The 19,209-nt window shown below is 42.2% G+C and overlaps 1 protein-coding gene across 4 annotated transcripts in view; it reads left to right on the top strand.

The window, feature by feature from the left end:
- Positions 1–9,242: 9,242 nt before the first annotated feature.
- Positions 9,243–19,209, top strand: part of ERICH3 (glutamate rich 3) — a 113,014-nt gene continuing 103,047 nt past the window's right edge. For 2 of the 4 annotated variants that reach the window (XM_067726578.1, XM_067726577.1), the window contains exon 1: positions 9,243–9,647. In XM_067726578.1, the coding sequence (XP_067582679.1) occupies positions 9,625–9,647 (23 nt within the window). In that variant the 5' untranslated portion in view covers positions 9,243–9,624. The remainder of the gene's footprint in view (positions 9,648–19,209) is intronic. The other 2 variants (XM_067726580.1, XM_067726579.1) reach the window with 1 other exon arrangement.

Raw genomic sequence — 19,209 nt, 5'->3', positions numbered from 1 at the left:
GCTTTGTTGCTCCGTGGCATGTGGGATCTTCCCGGACCAGGGCTCGAACCTGTGTCCCCTGAATTGGCAGGCGGATTCTTAACCACTGCGCCACGAGGGAAGTCCCCTTCTGCCTTCTTGATGACACCCTCCATTTGTGGTTTTGCTCATCTCCAGCCACCATGTAGGGCACAGTGTAACACAGGGGCTGAGAGCCATTGCTAAGAAGGTGTCACCCCTTACAAGCCTGTGACTTGGTCAAATTACTCCAATTCCCTGCTTCTCAGCACCTTTCTCTGTTAAAAGGGGGAAATAAGAGTATTTGAGTGTAAGATGAAACATGGCATTTAAAGTATTTAGTACAGAAGTTGGCACTCAGCACATATTCGGTGATATTTTTTCTTTAATTATCATTACTGCTGCTGCGACTATAGTATAGTTGCTTATTTGTTTTGATGACAAGACCTGAAACTGTCCTCCAGAATTCTGGACAAAAGGTCTCTTTGAAACACATTTAACAGTGTTTGCTCTGTGGACGCCTGGAGCACATTTAGTTTAATCAGTCCGAAAATGAGTAGCCAATTTCCAGAAGTGGGAGGTGGAGGGAGGCGTGGCCAAAGAACCTCATTTGACTGCCTCTCATTCATTCTGATTCATATTTCCTACAAAGATCTCTTGCAAATGCCTCTGAGATGGATCCTCTCCCAAACTCTAGGTGTCGTGATCATATCCCCCAAATTGACAAGTTACTTTGATTCTGCCCCTTTCATTTCATCCGTCAGCTCTTCCTTTTATCGAATTAACTACAGAGGAGTTGCTTCCCTCATGGGTTCCTCTGAATTCCCTCCCCTGCTGGTCCCTCTACTAATACTGCAGTTTTTGCCATCCTCCTGTGGTGTCATCTATGTTTCCTGCTGTGCAGCTTCTTAGTACCTCTCTGGACTCTAGGGGGACAAACTGGGTTACTAGGAGTTAAGTTGCAAAAAGGTGGAAAAAAGTAAATTTAGGCTTGTCCTAGTCAAAATCTGAGGTTTGGGATATAATAGTGTTTAACAACCATTTTATAGCCAAGAGCTCCTTGTATATTATTTTTTTAATCATCATAAACATAATATTTTGACAAATACTGCATTTTTATTCAGGAATGATGACAAATATTGTCTTCCTAAGAGAAAGCTAAATGGACCACAGTGAGATGACCCATAAATTCTGATAAAAAAGAAAACTGCTATTTTTATTTAGCTTAGCTATGTTGCTCTCTGCAAGTCTACTTTTTTCTTCCAGAATCCTGAGAATAGCTTGCACACCCATATTATTACTTTAATACACCCTTAGAAGTTGGCAACCTCAGATTAGGAATTTCTGGGTATGGCTTTAGCTGGAGTCATTAAAACCAAGTCTTTAGTGAGAAAGATGATTTAAAACTAAATAATTTATTCCCTTTTTATTTGTTTCTTTAGTGTTAAGATGTTTATCTTAATTACTACTTTTAGGGGAGTAGGCATGGTGGGAAAAGTCAGAGCTCTGGATCAGAAAGATCTGGTTCTGATTACTTACAAGCTGGTTGACTTGCATTAAGCTAGTAAGTCTCTTTGAGGCTTGGTTTCATCATCTATAAAAAGATCAATAACACCTCACCTATAAGATTGGCGTGAGGATGAGAGATACATAGGTAAAGGGAAGACAGTGACTGGCACAGGGTAGATAGTTATTAAAGTGTAGCTCTTATTATGAGGATGAGCAAGCTGCCATTTTCTGAAAGCTTACCCGTGAGAAAACTGAGGGATAGCACATGTCAGTAGCTTTCCCAAAGTCACATAGGCACTCTGTGGCTGTAGTATAGGCCAGCTTTGCTGTGATAGCCAATAAACTCCAGTGGCTTCAAAAAGCAAAGGTTTGTTCCTCATTTGTGTTCATGTCCATCATGAGCCTGCAGGGGGCTCTGCTCCATGCTGTCCTTAGTTTGGACAACAGGCTAAGGAAAGCACCACCATCTGGAATGTTGCTGATTGCTGAGCCCAGGGGAAAAAAGATGGAGAATCCTGCAGGAGCCCTCAAACAATTCTACCCTGAAGTAACACACAACATTTTTCACTCATATTTCATTGGCCAGAACAAGACCTATGGCCGGGCCTAATGTCAAGGTGACAGAGACGTGCAAGCCCCATCTGAAGTGGAAAAGAAGAAGATATGGGTGAATAGAAGCACCTCACATGGTGACAGAATTCCAGTTCAGACCCAGGTCTCTACCTCTTCTTAAACCAGTTCTTTATAACATGACTTCATTGGTACATCTGAAGAAATTCCCACAATCTAAATGTCATATATGCATAACCGCTCAAGTTTAAGTGCGAAGACGTGATGCCAAGCAAAGTGAAGGGGACTTATGCATTTCTTACTTTTTGCGATTGTAGATAATTGAAACTAAGTACCTTCCATTTAAGACTTTGCCTATTTCTATGTCACTTATTGCCTTTTAAGTCAGTAAAGCTGTATTTTTCCTCTTGACTTCTTTTCCCTGCTTGCCAAAACTTCTCCATACCACAGCACACCCCAGTGTTAACAGCTTCACTTTTTTTCCCTTTGGGCTACAGCTGAAGAAATAGTCTCAGTTCCTGTGTGAGCCTATAGAACACATCAGAGGGACAAGGCCATGCAATTTCCTGCTCTCATGTCCAGTGATGTGGAGCTCTGGCTCAACAGAGCCCGTCTCCTGGATCCTTGCCTAGGCCAACCATTTAGCTCAGGGACAAAAGCTCCCTATGGCAACAGCCCTGTGCAGGTGCAGACAGTAAACCCTGTTGTCATGATTCCTCCTCTTCTACCAAATTGTGGAATCTGAAGTGCACTTTATTAAACGAGAGAAAAACTTACTTAAAAAAGAAACTCAGAGGAAGGGAGAAACCCCACAATTCTGACTTTGGGTCAGCTATGGGAACTGTGTTACAAAATCCATATTTCAAAGAATCACCAGATTTTTCTTCCCAAATGAATTTGTAGAGCTCAGGAGCTCACGATTTTGCTCTTTTAATCTGCCTACCTATTGATTTATTTTCACTGTTTTGGGTTTTCCCGCAGTTAGTTGACTGGTGGATAATCTCAGTTTCCAGCTCGCACTCCAGGACGGTATTTTCCCCTTTGTATGTTTTTGATGCTTGGTCCACGTGTCCATTTCTTTTATTGTGATAGGAAAGTCTCACTCATTCAGAATCCATGATCACTCCAACAATGAAACAACTTTTTTTTTAACCTTTGTGCTCTTAGGGAGAAAGTGTGGGCTGAGCAATTCTTAGCGGAAGCACACTCAGGCTCCTCCAGGGGTGCTCATTTACATGAAATTAATTTGTGAATTACCAAAAAGAAACCTTTAGTCAATATCTGTTTCTCAAGGACCTTATCAGGTAGCACCTTAATTTTAGGATTAAGACCTTAATCTAGTTTGAGTTGTAATATGAATTAGTAGGTCATAAAGCTATGCTGTTATTTAAAAATAAATACTACAGTTCAGATTGTTTGTTTCATGAGCTTCTCTATCGTCCACCTCCTATATGAACAATCCCAGTCTTCTGCTCAATGCCATGAGTCTACTTTTAACCTGAGTTTAAGAAGTGCAATGTTTTTTTCTATACAATCAACTCCATTGTATAGAGTATATACATTCCCCCTTTTCTTCTGGCTAGAGAAAAGAAAATTCAGTCAGCAGTTTACGATGCCAGAATGCTTGAAGATCAGTGCTGTTTGCTTCCATGGAAGAGCCAGTGCCATTTAAACCAAAGGAAGCTGTAAAACTTTTTAGAGATTGTTGCTCTTAAGGGCTAGAGGATGTGGAACATCCTATATACTCTGTCAGAAAACAGATGTTTGGTAATAAATGAAATTCCCAGTCTTTGGTTTCTTTTCACCAGCCACATTACTGAGCCATTGTGCATGGGGAAAGCTGGGAGAATATTTGGTACAATCGAGAACAACTTTCCTTGGATCAGTGACCTTACAATTATTACCCTCCCCATGCGTGGTTATGTTCCTTACCTTTGGAAGGTGGGAGGGAATAGAGCAAAGTGTTTAAAATTGTGGGTTCTGGAATCACGGAAAATGGAATTTGAATCTCAATTGTGCCACTTAGCAGGTGATATTTAACTTACCTGAATCTCAGTTTCTTCATCTGTAAAACAGGAATAAAAATAACACCCACCTTACAGTTGTGAGGATCCAAGGAGTGAAGCACTTATAATAGTGCCTGGTACACAGTAGAGTCAACAGATATTCTCTGCTATTAGGCCAAGCAGAGCCTGCGTGAAATTCTATGGACTCCACATATGCTATTTCTCATGGCAAACAGTAGTGTCAGCCGTCTATAGCTGCTTAGGAAACATTGGACCAAATAAGCAAACATAGTCTTCCGTTGCATCCAGCCATTGTGAGATCTCTGCTCCGTTCCTCTCCCCAGATTCAACGTCTGTGACTTAGAAAGCATTTTTGGCTAATGGTGGATAATCACAGACATGGTGAGCTTGTTAACATCTAACAAATTCACTCATACATGGGTGGAGACAGAGCCAGGGAAAGAATTATTATGACTCTAATTATGTCACCTGCTTTACATCCTTTCCTCCAAATGGAGCATCTAGGAAAACATGAATTACACTCCTTGTATCACTTATTTAACAAATACTTATTAAGTACTTAAATTCATGGCAATTCAGTTGGGCTGAAGAGAGAGCAGAAACTCAGCCTGCAGTTGGAGGAGATAAGATATGAATGCAAACAACACAGTATATGCGTATACAGCACCCAGTGTATAGACATTGTGTCAGAAGAGGGGGGTGGCCCCGCAGCAGGGGCTTGACACACCTGAGTCCTGTTCAACTCCCATTTCCTTGATGAAACCATCAATTCTACCTCTTCTTTTCCTCCTCTTCCTTTTTTCTCATCCAAATCGCAACCTCCATTAATTTTTGGGCTACAGAAACTAGGACAGGGTCTATAGACACTGAGTCCACCGTCAGCTTGAGAGGCTTAAATGGGGAGGTCTTGGCTTGGGGAAGACATCCTCTTCCCCCCAAGCCCCATCTACCTGGCCAACTCTGACACATCTTTTAAGCCTCATCTTACGTACTGCCTCCTCTGTGAGTCCTTCTCTGACTTCCCTAGAGAAATTTTTTGGGATAGGAATGGGGATGTATTTATCAGTAATATAATTGTTTGAAGACAATTAAAACACAAATATCCTGTATTCTCCTTACAGATTCCTTAGTGGTTATGCCTCCCCAACAGCTTCTATGTTTCTCTCTTCTCTGTCAGGGCCAGTCTTTTTCCTCTCCTGGCATAGAATCCCTGGGAGAGGATGGTGAGGAATAATCAGGGTGTCAAGGCTAGATGAAATAATAATGTGATTAGTGAGAAGTGGTGTTCAGCATCACAAAGAGCGGGTACATGGCTGGAAATGGTGGGCGATGGGGGTAGGATAGGACCATTAGTCAGAAGGCACCTCTGTATTGCACCTTATCTGTACTTCCATCACAGCACTTGGCACCACATCATTCTTTGTCTGCATGTCTGTGTAGCCAATAGACTTCAAGCTTCAGGGCAGACAGGACCTCTGTTCATCTTTGAGACCTCAAGCATAGTAAATACCACTGATTTCCCATGGCCACTAAATGACTCCAGTGACTGCCCCATTCCAATCTGTCTGTAGATTCCACCCAGCTCAGAAATAAGGGTAGAAGGGTTTGGAGACATCTTGCCTATCCTGGTTGCTCAGAACTCTGAATTAGGGATTCCCCCTTGAATTTGTCGCTCTATCCATTATACTTGCCTCTCAGCCTTTCCTATACCTAAAACCATGCTTCACTAAATGGCTCACTGAAATTAAGTCAATTAGGGAAGCTTATTAGGGAAGGCTGGAAAACAATTCAGGTTTGAAGTTAAATCCTTGTACATTTGTTCTTCATTTTCCAACTTCTCAATGTTGCAGCTTTGAAGGACCCAAGCTAATGTTGGAGGATGTAAGGTATTAGGAAGCTCTCTTGTAAACTTAACCGTCTACAACTGTGTCCTGATGAAATGCTTACATTACTTCTTACTGGAGTTTTATACGGTGTTGCTAAAAGAAGGGAGCCCTGGGATCACATCAAATCATCAGGCATGTCTGTTATATCTGAGGAGAAAATCTCAATGACTTGATCTTTATCTGTGGGAGAAAGATAAACCCATGGGAAAACTTATTCCTCCCATCTGTTTATTCATTCCTTCATTTGTTTATTGAGCACATACTCTGTGAGAAGCACTGTGGTAGGTGCTGGGGATAAAAGGTAAAAGATGTGATATCTGTTCTCAAAGTCTAGAAGGGTAAATTATCTCTCTGCTTGTAGTGACAATCTAAACCAGGGTGGATAAACTTTTTCTGTAAAGGGCTAACAGTAAATATTTTAGACTTTGTGAGTCATAAGGTCACTGTGGCAGCTACTGAATTCTGCCTTTGTAGCACCAAAGCAGCCATAGGTGATTCACAAACAAATGTGTGTCTATGTTCCAACAAAACTTTACTTATGGATATTGAAATGTGAATTTCATGTAATTTTCATGTATCCTATGATGTTATTCTTCTTTTGATGTTTTCTAACCGTTTACAAATGTAGCAACCATTCTTAGCTTGTGGAATGTACAAGAATAGGCAGCAGCCTGAATTTGACCCTTGACCCATAGATTTCCCACCCCTGACCTAGGAGATGGTCACTAATGGTTTAGATCTGTGATTCTCAAGTCTAGCTCCTATTCAACCAAAGCAGTGATCTAATCAGCATTGTAGGAGTAATTCTTGTCTTTTCTTCTCTCCTGCTTCTATCAATCTCTTGCCGCTAAACCCTAATTCCACAGGTCTTCCTACAAAACAGAAATCTTTTATAAATTTATGATACTACTGGGGACATCTGGGCACTTGCTTTCCTGTGAGAAAATGAAAATGACTCCTGTGACTATTTGGTCTCTGAAACAGTTTAATTTACTTTTTTTCTTTTTTCCCTTTTCCTATCTCCATCCTAGAAATTAACATAAAAATTCCTTCTGGCTAAATTCCCAATACAGTCTCACAGTGAGCATTTTCTGAAGTGAAAATTAGTAGCTTCCTTGCAGTTTTCATCAGGGATGTGAAATTGTGCAGCTCACAGGGGTGGAGAACTCAAACCCCATTTATGAATTAATACATGCTGCTGAGGGTACCTTGCCATCTGCGGAGTGCCATGGAGTCTTTCCTATGGAACCCTGAGTATGTAAATAGTGTATTTTAATTTCCTTTCTCATTCCACCAGTGAGAGACTACCATTTTCTATTTGCACGAATGAATTAATATGTAACAACTAGTACCTATATAAGATTATATTATTTACACCATCCTTAGGGGTTGGTAGCACTTGGGAAAATTATAAAGTCTCTCTATAGTCCCTCCCCCTTCCCTCCCAATTTTTATCCAGGTGAAATCTACTTACAGAAAGCATTAAGGACACCATCCAATGGGAACGACAGTCAATGGGGATAAGCTTATAGGGGAAAGAGTGGGTTCAAGTCCCATTTATGTCTGTGCAGTGATTAGGTATCTATAAGGCTTCCTTGTTTAAGCATAAGGTACCACTTTCACATCTCACATCTTCCTTCTTTGACAGCCTCTGCCCCTCTCCAGCTGCTCTAGCCATGTGCTTCCCAAAGCAGATTTGAGTCCTCCATCTCTGGATCTAAGCTATTGAGCTAGAACCCTATTTTGTCTCCACTGAGATGGCTCTTGGTCTTTCAGGTCAGAAAACTCTGACAGTATAGAAAATTTGACTTCTGCAGCAACGCACAAGGGTTATGGGAAAAGGAATTTGTAATTGTTAAAAACACAGGCTTTGGAATCAGATTTGTATTTGAATCCTGGTTTTTCCACTTAGGAGCTATTATAGACTTCAGGCAAAATAACTTCTCTGTGTCTTAGTTTGTCTTATGAAATGGAGGAGAAAACCTACCTCAGAGAGTAGAGGTGAGGATTAAATGAGATAATGAACAGTTAGTAAGTGCTCAATAAAGGGCGGAGGAGAGAATTTAGTGAGTACTCAATAAAAATGCTACCACTTTGAAGAGATTGTTTTCCTTCATTTATACTCCAAACATTTGTTGAACTGCTGTTTGCCTCTGAGAATACAGAAAAATAAAATAGACACATACCATGAAATAGAGAAGCTCAGGTTCAAGTAGGAAAGACAGCCATAGATCAGAAAGTGAGGGTGAGACAGAGGTCTGTCCAGGCAGAGTGGGGCCCCAGAGGTGGGAGCCATCAACTCACCTGGGGACGTCAGAGAAGGCAGGGTTTGAGGTAAGTGTTGAAGGATCAATAGAAGTTTGTTAGGTTGTCAGGGTGGAAGCATGTTCCCATGAGAGGAATAGTGCAAAATTTGGTCTTGCTAGAGTTTAGGGTAGCAGAGGTAGAGAAAGTGGTCACAATGAGGTTGGTGAGGATGCTGGGGACAGATGATAAAGGGCATTGAATGTCGTGCAAAGGAGGCTGGACTCTAACATGCTCGATGGGCCTTTATGATGTGTGGAAAAGCAGAATGCCATTAATGAGCTGATGTCCTTCCAACTCGTAAGTGTGGCTGAGATAGAATTGAGATCCACTGAGAGCTCAGTCACCGTGGATGTGTCCAGCCCTTCACTTACACATGAGGAACCTGAGGCCAGAGATCAAATCACCCAGTGTAGAACCTGATGAAGCAAAAACGGGACTAGGAATAGCTCATCTGAATCCAGTGCTTTAAACTTCTTCCACACCAAGGCCCTCTCACGTAAATCCGGGCTTCTTCGTCTAAGCCCTGCATTCTCGCTACTGGATTCAAATACAAGTTCAGTTCCAGGTGCTAGCATGCTTCACTGAGTAACAGCTTTTTTCCCCACCTTCTGAATGTCAGAACTGTCAGTCCTGCCTGCTGGAGGTGGGGACCTCAGCTAGGAGCAAGGATGGGGATTTTCCAAGGAGGAGATCCACCAATTGCAATCTCTGGCAGTTGCAGAAACAAAACTCAAAGCTTTCTTTTCCTGGAACTTGCAATCTAGGGTCTGTTTTACAGTTGGAAACCGAGGCAGCACACTGTAGCTGCTCCCTGCTCTTAATTACCTTACCCTCGGCCCATCACCTAGCCCTCCCTTCCCCAGGGCCTAGCAGGAAGCACACCTGCCTAAACAGGGTGTGTGCGTGCCTGCGTGTGTGTGTTTTCACATCTCAGGTGCCTAGGGACCCCGCGCCCCAGAGCTACAGAGCAGAGGCCTGGGTCTCCTCCCACATCTGGGCCCAGAAAAAGGGCTGGAAGCTGAGCTTCACTTCCAGCTTCCCCAGGCTCAGTTCCAGCAGCGCCTCGGGCTTCTGCAGAGCCTCCGCGCCTGCCTTCCCTCCTGCCTTAGCAACAGGGAGGCTGTGGATACCGCCGGCGGGTGGGGGCCGGGGAGGCTGCGTGCAGCCCGGGCGCCCAGGGGCGGCGGCGGCCCAGCCCCAATGCCCCGCGCACGGGCGACCGCAGTGCGGAGCCACCCCGCGAGCGCGACAGTCGCGGCGTCGGCGTGCACGGGCCCCAAGCACCCACCCTCCGCACCCGTCGCGGGTCCAAAAGGGATCCTGCAAAAATGAGCCATTCTCACCCCGCTGGGTAAGTGACAAACGGAGCTCTTCCACGCCGCGGCAGGTGGCGACGCAGCCAGCGGCCCCTCCGCCCCCCTCCTGCTGCGGAGGGAAGGGGCGAGAGGGGGCGAGAGGGGGCTTGGGGAGAGGAGAAAAATAATACGGATTCTGGGTCGCAGCGAGGATGGCAGAAATCCCAGGCTTCGTATCTCCTCCCTCGCCTTTCACTGATGTTCGCTCGCTTTGAAATGTTCACTCAGGAAGGATTAAAAAATGGATGTGAAAAACGCATACATTAAGCAGGGACGTTAGCTGGAATCAAGAGGATCCTGTGTTGTGGAACATACGTGTTTTAATGCAATAATAGAGGTCACAGCATATGCATTCGTTTGGAGAATCAGGGCTTAGAGATAAATCCTCACTGCGGCGTCTTGCATACAAGTGAGGTGTGAGTTGATATAATATTGAGGGAGGTTTCATTGTGAGGGGTACCCCTTATTTCAGGATTTTTATCTGCCCGATCTCAAAAGGATCATAGGGGGTATTTTAAAAGTATTGTGGCCAGGGGAGGTGGTGTGACGCAGGAAGGTGAGAAGGAAGAAGCTATGTGCCTGTGTGTTTACACATGAGCTCCCGTTGCTTTGGGCAGGGTGACTCCTCAGAAGACATATTTTGGCAATTATTCAACCTGTTTTAGGAAGTTAACAGTCATTTACTGGCTGTTGAAAAAAGAGAAAAAAAACCAAAACAAAACACAACGAACCCCCAACCGGTCTTGGTTCTTTTATTGGAAGACGGAGTATCCAATTTCCTTCTGAATTAAACAGTGTCATGCATATTAGATGTTTTTTTATTATGATACATCTAGTAAGCAGATAATATCCTAGTTGATCTTGCAACTAATTTGAAGATGCTTTCCTTTTTAATTGAATTTATTGCACATTTTCAAGAGCAGCAGATTAACAGAGGACAACATATTTAAGATCATTTGGAGCTTGTGATGTCTGAAATACCACAGTAGTCGTTGTGCTTTGGATTTACAGTCAAACTTAAAGATTTTACTTTTTAATGAATTCTCTGAGCGTTAGACATAAACTAAAATGTTTGAAAAACCTAAAGGCATATAAGGTGCCATACTGGAAGTCAGTTTCAGAACTTTCTGGAAAGTGATGTAGCTGTTCTAAACAAGCTTCTTATTTATCTCAGAGTTTAGTTTAGGTACTTGAACGCTTTGATGCTGAACTCCTGGCAGTTTTAGTTGCTGTGGGTCAGTGGGATGTAAATGGCACTATTTTTCTGCAGCTGCTCTTTGCAGTGTGTCCACATTCAGGAAAATGAATGTATCAGTTAGGGTTGTCTTCCTATGTTTTTCAGGTTTTTGGCTAAGTTAGAATCTGATTAGACCATTTAATCATCTATTTTCAAATGTGGAAAAAACCTGTAGCTGCTTATTAAATTGTGCATGATTAAGATTTCAGAAACTAAAGTGAAATTTTTCTGAAGCTCCATTAGTTCCAAGCACATGGAAAAAAAGGAAAATGTGTGATCTCGGGAGAGAGTGTGCTTCACGGTACTCTGCAAGAAAGACAGTAAGATGCAATGATAATCTTGCACTAAAATTGTAGGCACCATATCTCATTCATCTTTGTGCCCCCTTTGCTTATTCCTGTATAAAGAAATGCTCAACAGATGTCTATGGAATGAATGATATCATCTGACAGTGTGTCCAGTCTAGAGGTGGACGCATTCACAAAAGAAAACCATATTAGGGCTAAACATTTATCAAGTGCTTACCATGTGCCAGGCTCTAGGCTACTGTGTAACAAGAAATACCTCATTAATCTTCCCACTCACTCCGCGAGGCAGATTCTAGTCACCATTATTTTCACAGATAAGGAAACAGAGGACTGAGAAATTTCCAAGGATTTCACGGTAGGAGGGGTCAGAGTTGGAATAAAACGCCAAGGAGTCCAGTTGCAGAGCCTGTGTGATTAACCATTACACTAGCTGCCTCTCATGGTCAACAGCTGAGATGTAGGGGAGCCCTAAATACATGGAAATTCTTACCCAGATCAGACCAACCTCTGACAGGTGATAGCTGTACATAGCTATCTAGTATTTTGATGTATAATTAGAAAATAATTTTGTGATGGTGTCTACAGGTATATATTTTTTGTTTTCAGTTCATCAAAAATAAATGAAAACAATAAATATAACAACTTTTAATGCCGTGAAAGTCACCCAAGAACAAAGTTATTCAAATTGCTAAAGTTTTCCCTCAATATAAGTAGTCATTATTTTTCTTGCCTGCTACTATTTGGAAATAATAAAAGTTTCAGTAGCAAATAAAAGGTTTTCATTAAAGCCGAGAAGGCTTTTCCATCATTACTGAAGCAGTTTGTATTTATTACATTTTAAGAATAAAGTGCAATTACAACAAAACAGAAATTTAAAATTTCTAAAATTCCACCAATCAGTAAGGGACGCCCTGATGCTTTCTTTTGGTGCTTCCTTTGAGTTCCACTGCTTCCTTAATTACAGCAGGAAACACTTGACATACAAATTGCAAAGGCCCTATGCTGACTTCGTTCCAATAGTTTGGAGTAAATAAAAATGGTCTTAAAAACTTCTGCCAAAGATTATAATAGAGACTTTGATTCTGAGCTGCATTGTAATTTGGAGGAAGTCAACTATAAAATACTGTTTCTGGCACTGCCATCTCTAATGAAACTGTTTTAGAGTGGAAAATTTCAATTGATAGTCCCTCTAGTTTGTTCTATCTCATCCTGAGTTGCTATTTGTTTGTGTGGGTGTTTGTGGGTTGTGCACTAGTCCTAGAGGTGGAATGGGGGTTTTTATACCTCTCAGTCATGCATGAGGATAAAATGATATGGTTCTTCTGACTCCTTCAAAGGATCCTCACTGAATCCATGTGCACTGCGCTCCCTGTGTGAAAGATATGCTTGGCTCTGAGTAGAGATAGTCACACTCATCTGTAAATTTGCTTTGAGGAACTGGAAGAATGGGAAGCATTATAGTTTTCAACAAAATAAAAATGCAGAAGATGCTGTATGTTGGGAAAGATTGTTCCAAGGTTTAGAAGCTTTTTTTTTTTGGTTTAGACTTCTTAATTTATATCTTTTTAATGTAAAGAAGTGTTTCTGTAGTAACAGAGTATACTGAAGTGTGGTATAGAAAGAATGAACACATCCTTAGTACTCCCTGATCACTCAGTCCTATTTCATCAAAGGCAGAGTACAAAGTGCTATAGGTAAAATTGTCAATTTTTAGATAGTGGATGTGTATATATAAAAGTGACAAAGACTATAAACCCACTATGTCATTTACATATGGAGTGTCCATTGCACTTTGTCTCTGCCTTTTTTTTCAATCCAACATGGTATTATATATTATTTTAAAAAAATTGAGATATAATTAACATATTAGTTACAGGTGTACAAGGTAATGATTTGATATTTGTATATATTGCAAAATGATCACCACAAATACCAAATGATCTCACTTATATGTGGAATCTAAAACAACAACAGCAATAACAGCAACAAAATGAACTCATAGATATAGAGAACAGATTGATGGTGGCTATGGGTAGGGGGTAGGGGGTAGAAAAATGGGTGAAGGTGTTTAAAAGGTACGGACTTCCAGTTATAAAGTAAATAAGTCTTGTGGATGTAATGTACATCATGGTGACAATAGTTAATAATACTGTATTTTAAATTTGAAAGTGGCTAAGGGAATAGATCTTAAAAGTTCTCATCACACACACACAATTTGTAACTATGTATGGTGTTGGATGTTAATGAGACTTCTTACGGTATCTCTGCCTTCCTAGCAAACAGTGTAGTACTTTGTATGACTGTAGTAGGGGTCTCGTCTCTTTGTTGCTCACCACTCCTACCACCAAAATTATCTGTGACACAGAATTTCAGATTTGAAGTAATTAAACATTTCAATTCAAATTGGGTAGTTTCTATTTACCCTCCTATTAAATATTAACAACTTGACTTCAAGGAGTAAATTGTTTCTGATTAAACGAGGTGAATTGAACATGCTGATTTGTCTTGATTTCCTCTCTGATAATTTTGTTATAGAGTCTGTTCTTTTTTCTTATCCCTTGGCTTGACAAACCTTTCACATAACTAGATGGGAATGGAAAGGGATTTGTTGTTTGTTATACAACATCACTCAATTCTTTGAATTTTTCAGAGTCATATGCCAAAAATCACATAGTGATCTGTCACCAAAATTTTTTTTTTCACTGATTTTTCAAATTACAGCTCAATTAGGTCCTCCTTTAGTTGTGTTGGAAGCAAAGGCTTGGAAACTACTTGCAATCATATTTATTGACAAGTCAAGAAAACCATTTATTGTATCAACATCTACATAATACTTCAAATTGTCCCTTTGTCTCAGATGTTTTTCTAAGTTAAGTACATCCTAAGAAGACACCATATGGTGAGAGGTGTGCCTTTCTTTTGTGAAAGTAGAAAGATGATTATAAAACGGAGAGGAGGGAGGTGGATCAACATGGCTTGGAGGTGCATTTTTAGGCAGACCAGTTTTAGGAGAGTACAGAGGAAACCTGAGCGTCTAGAAATTGATTCCCTTCAAACAATCCTTGCCTGGGTTCCCCTAGGAAAGTCTCTGGGTATCCCAGGGGAGTACATATCCCAGTTTATAAACTTCTGGTTTAGCACACAGGGTGCTGTCAAATGCAGGATGCTGCAGCAGTCCATACTTCCTTTCTCCCAGTCTACTGAAGAAAGGAATCTCTAGCTGTAAGAAGTAGAGACTTCCCCAACTTATCTTGATTATTAATAGCTATGAAAAGTTTTTCAGGGAGACAAGAAAATAAAACATTTCTGACTCAATTTTCAATTCTAAAGTCAACCTCAAATAGTCTTGACCTGGGGTGTTTATCTATTTTCAAGACTTTTAGTTTCCAGAAATATCATTTTCAATGAAAACTTCAGATTCTGGAATATAGTACTTAAATAATCTTTTAAACTTTAGTTGCTAATTTTGGTACAGACCAAGAGAAGTAGGATGCAGACTGAATTTCCCTCCAATGGCTTACTCAGTTCCCCACACAAATAGTTGAAAATATTGTGTGCTTTGGAATGATTCCATAAATGTCCATCAGTTTAAAATAAACTGTCAAATTAGGCGGGGGTAAAATTTGTGAAAAAGAAAAAAAAATAGGATTCCACATCCATACTGGTTTGCAAGTGTCTTTCATCAACTTTCTCTAAACTTGAAATCCCAAATCATCTATTATGAATATGATTTATGTTTTTAAAAAGGATGAGGAAAGAGGAGAATCAGTTGAGTCATTCAGAGTGAAACCCTTGGCACTACGGAAAAGGACATACATTTATGCTTTCAATTAAAATAAACGATTTAAGGTAAATGTATTTATACTTATCTCATTAATTTAATTTTTTGTTTAAGTGATCAGTTATTGGTCCTGATGTTACCGACCAGGGTTCTTGGTCTCCTGAATCAATAGAAATTGGTCAGAGGCCAGACAAGAAATTCAGGCAAGGCTTTACTGGGGCCCCTGCTGCAGGAGGGGGGCGTGAGAACAAACAACATATTCCCATGCTCGCTCGCTCCCTGAGGCGGGGCTGGCGAGCTTGTTCCTTATAAGGGGTGAGGGTAGGGGTGTGTCCAGAGGTCAGGCCAGAGGGGTGGCTTAGGTGTTTTGCCCACCCCTTAGGTGGTGGTGTGTGCAGGGGGTGTGTGCAGTACCCTGCTTTTGCTCCGGGCTCTTCAAAAGTGGCAGCTGGGACTTTTGGTCTCTTTGTATCTTTTGTCCAGAATCTGCCCCAACTGCGCATGCATGCCGTTATTTTTCGTCCCATTTAGTTTCTTTGCATTTTGTTGCTAGAGGAAAGGTGTGTCCAGGTGCAAGCATTGCAGCACTGTAGCAAAGGGCCCCAGGTGCCAGCCTGTCTCAGTCCCCCCGAGAGACCCTACACCCTTATTCTTAAGCAGTAAGGGGCCGAAGCTGTCTTTTTCTGAAACTTCTTCCTGCTGGACAGGGGCCACAGACCCTAGCCTACCCTAGAGGTGTAGAAGTCCCTTGTTGACTGTTCCAAGGACCTGTAGGGACCTGGGCCACCCTCTGCTGGAATGGGTTGAATCCCTTGAGCCATCATGAGCCTTACTTCAAACTATTGGAGCCTAGAAGACACAAACTCAATCAAAAGGTTAAATAAACAAGGGCTAGAAAGGGGAAGAACAATAGCCATTAAAGGGCCTAAAAGGGAAGGAACCATGTTAACTTTGGGAGGGTTTTTATTTTTTAACTGTTGACCAGACAGTGGAGGCGATATTGCCCCTGTCAAAATCGTGAAACCACTCTGCCTGGGCGTATATTTCCTTCCTATTAATTTTTACCTGTTCCGTCGCATTGTTCCAAGCGCAGCAGGAAGTATTAGTTATCGCACAAACTCTACCTTGTTCTACCAGAAGGTAATCAGGGGCCAGACAATTGTCAAGAGCCACGTCAGCCAAGGAAACGAGAGAGGTTCCAAGTCCCGTTAAGGTTTCAAATAGGAGCCAGCTCCCTACATCCATCGTTTTACTTACCTGTTGGTGGCGTCTGGCTTTTGAATAGGTATCTCAGCTCTTCCACTGGTGTATTCATCTGTTTTGACCTGTGGGGTTTCTGAAGGTAAAAGCTTTAGTCTGGACAAACGTACCCAACTAGATACCCCTTGCGGTTTGACAGCAGCGGGGGTGGTTAAAGTTACTTTATAGGGGCCCTTCCATTTTGGCATTCGTTGGTCTTCAGGGGACCCCTCTTTCCAGGTTTTAAGAAGAGCTTGGTCCTTGGGGTTTATTTGTAAAGGAACTGCTCCTTCCTCTGTATTTTTAGTGGGAGCTGTCAGTGCCTTGTTGGCATAGTCCTGGATTGCCTTCTGAACTTGTCCTACATTAATAATATATCTCAGGGCCACGTTCACTTCCTCATCCAGTAGAATGTTAGTAGTATGAAAAGCCCCCCCCCCCACAGGTCGTTTCAAATGGGCTAAGCCTCAGACCACTCCTGGGGGCTACACAGACCCTGAGGAGTACAATAGGAAGAAGTTGGTCCAGGGCTCATCAGTGTCTTGGCAGAACTTTGCTAGGTTTTCTTTAAAGTATGGTTCATTTTCTCTACCATGCCTGAAGACTGGGGGTGCCAAGAGGTGTGTAGCTTGTAGTCTATCCCTAGGGCCATTGTGAACCCCTGTGTGATTTTGACTGTAAAAGAGGGCCTGTTATCACTCTGGAGGGACTTTGGAAGTCCAAACCAAGGATTTATTTCTTTTAAAAGGGACTAACAGACTTCCATAGCCTTTTCAGATTGGGTGGGGAAGGCTTCAACCCATCCTGTGAAAGTATCAACAAACACCAGAAGTTATTTATATCCTGATCGTGGGGGCATTTGGGTGAAATCTAACTGCCAGTCTTCCCCCGATATGTCCCTCGGCACTGAATTGGCCTGAGTAATGAAGTGGGGTTTGGATGGGTCTGTGGGTTATTATGGGCACATAAATCACAAGTAAGCGTTGTTTTTCTGTTCTTTTAAGCCCCTTCCCTGAAAAAGCCTTTTGCATCAAGTCCCATAGTGCATCCCTCGCATAGTGGGTGGCATCATGTAAGCTCTTAGTGAGTTTCCATTGTTGGGCCTCAGGGATTAGAACCTTATTCTCCTTTTTATACCAGCCTGTGCTTCCCTTCTCATAGCCCCATTTCTCAGCATTTTCTTGTTCCTGTGGGGAATACTGGGGAAGGCTAGGGAGCTCAGGGGGGCCAATCACTAGGGCTATAACTTGTTCAGGTTCCTGCAGTTGAGCTGCCTGTTTTGCAATTTGATCAGCTTTGCTGTTCCCATGGCTCACAAAAGATCCATCCCCCTGATGGCCCCTACAGTGGGTTACTGCTACCACTGCTTCTAAAAAAGCCAGAATCAAATCTTTATGTTTTATGGGGGAATTTCTAGTGGTTAACATTCCTCTTTCTTTCCAAATGGCAGCATGAGCATGTAGCACGTGGAACCCATATTTAGAGTCAGTGAAAATATTTAATTACTTATCCTTCTGTAATTGCAAAACTCTCATTAATGCACTTAGTTCAGCCTTCTGGGCTGATGGCTGGGGTGGCAGGGCCTTGGCTTCTGTGATTTCGTCTAGACTAGCTATGGCCTACCTCGCCTTTCGGGTTCCCATTTCCACAAAACTGCTCCCATCAGTAAACCTTTCAACCTCGGGGCTGTCAGGAGGCTCATCTAGAGGATCAGACCTGCTGGAGTGAGTTTGTTCTCTGGTCTCTATACACTGATGCAATAAGTCTCCACCCTTGGCCACTGGAAGCAGAATTGCTGGGTTCAGCATTTGGCACACCTTTAAGGTAATGTCAGGGGTGTCCATTAGGAGGGCCCGATATCTTGTTAAGCTTCCCCCCATCAACCAGTGATGTCCTTTGACCTCCAGCACAGATTGTACCTGATGAGGGGTTAACAAATCTAAGTGTTGTCCCAGGTGAGCTTGGAAGCCTCATTAACCAACAGGACTGTGGCTGCCACTGCCCGCAGGCAGCTTGGCCATCCCAGGGCTACTGAGTCCAGTTGTTTTGAAAAGTAAGCCACTGGTCTCTGATCCGGTCCCAGCTTTGGGGTCAGGACTCCTAGAGCTATTCCTGCCCTCTCGTGAAATTACAGGGTAAAGGGCTTGTCCAAATTTGGAAACCCCAGTGCTGGTGTTCTACTCAACTCAGTCTTTAGAGTCTAAAAGCCCCACTGGTGGTCCCTATTCCATCGAAGGGGGTCCCTTTCTTCTCCCTTTAGAGCCTCATATAGGGGTTTTGCTATTAGGCCATAAGTTAGTATCCAGGTATGACAGAACCCAGCCATCCTGAGAAAGCCTCAGAGTTGCCTCTGTCACCCAGCTCAGAAAGACTACCGGGTTTTCATCTTTCTCCTGTGTAACCTCTCAGACCTTATCATAGTTACAGGCTTCACCATACACCTTCTCATTTCTTCTGATAGACAAGTAATATAATGTGTCATCCTAGCCTGGCCTACACAATCTTCGTAGTGCCTGTGTGGGTCATGTTCTGGGATTGCATCCCCACCCACCTGATAAATTTGGTGGTATGGATTGGTGGCCAGTAGGCCATCTGCATGTTCCCTGGCCTTTCTCAGTATACACTCCTTTTCATCTGGGGTGCAACAGTGGGCCAGAATAACCATGATGTATTTGGGAAGTCTGTCAAAATTTTTAAAAGTTTTAAAACGCCCGGTTAGATAGGATCATAGGTTGCTGTGAAACAATACTTATTCCTTGAGCTAAGGTGAGGAAAAAAACTCAAAATTAAATATAGATCACTTCAAGGCATAGGAACTCACACAATCTGTTATTAAAAGCAGCATTCCAGGAAAACTTTGTTCTCTTATGAGAGAAACCAAATCCAGTCTTCTATCAACCTACTCTTAATAAAATTCATTTTCCTAATTAAATTTAATCCAGCCTTAGAAAGTCCTGACCACCTACGAAAATCTTTAACCAATGTTCCTTTTT

This window comes from Pseudorca crassidens, chromosome 2 (genome assembly GCF_039906515.1).
Source record: "Pseudorca crassidens isolate mPseCra1 chromosome 2, mPseCra1.hap1, whole genome shotgun sequence".
Taxonomy (NCBI): domain Eukaryota; kingdom Metazoa; phylum Chordata; class Mammalia; order Artiodactyla; family Delphinidae; genus Pseudorca; species Pseudorca crassidens.
Note: the sequence above shows the minus strand (reverse complement) of the source record. Positions and strands in the feature narration are given on the sequence as shown.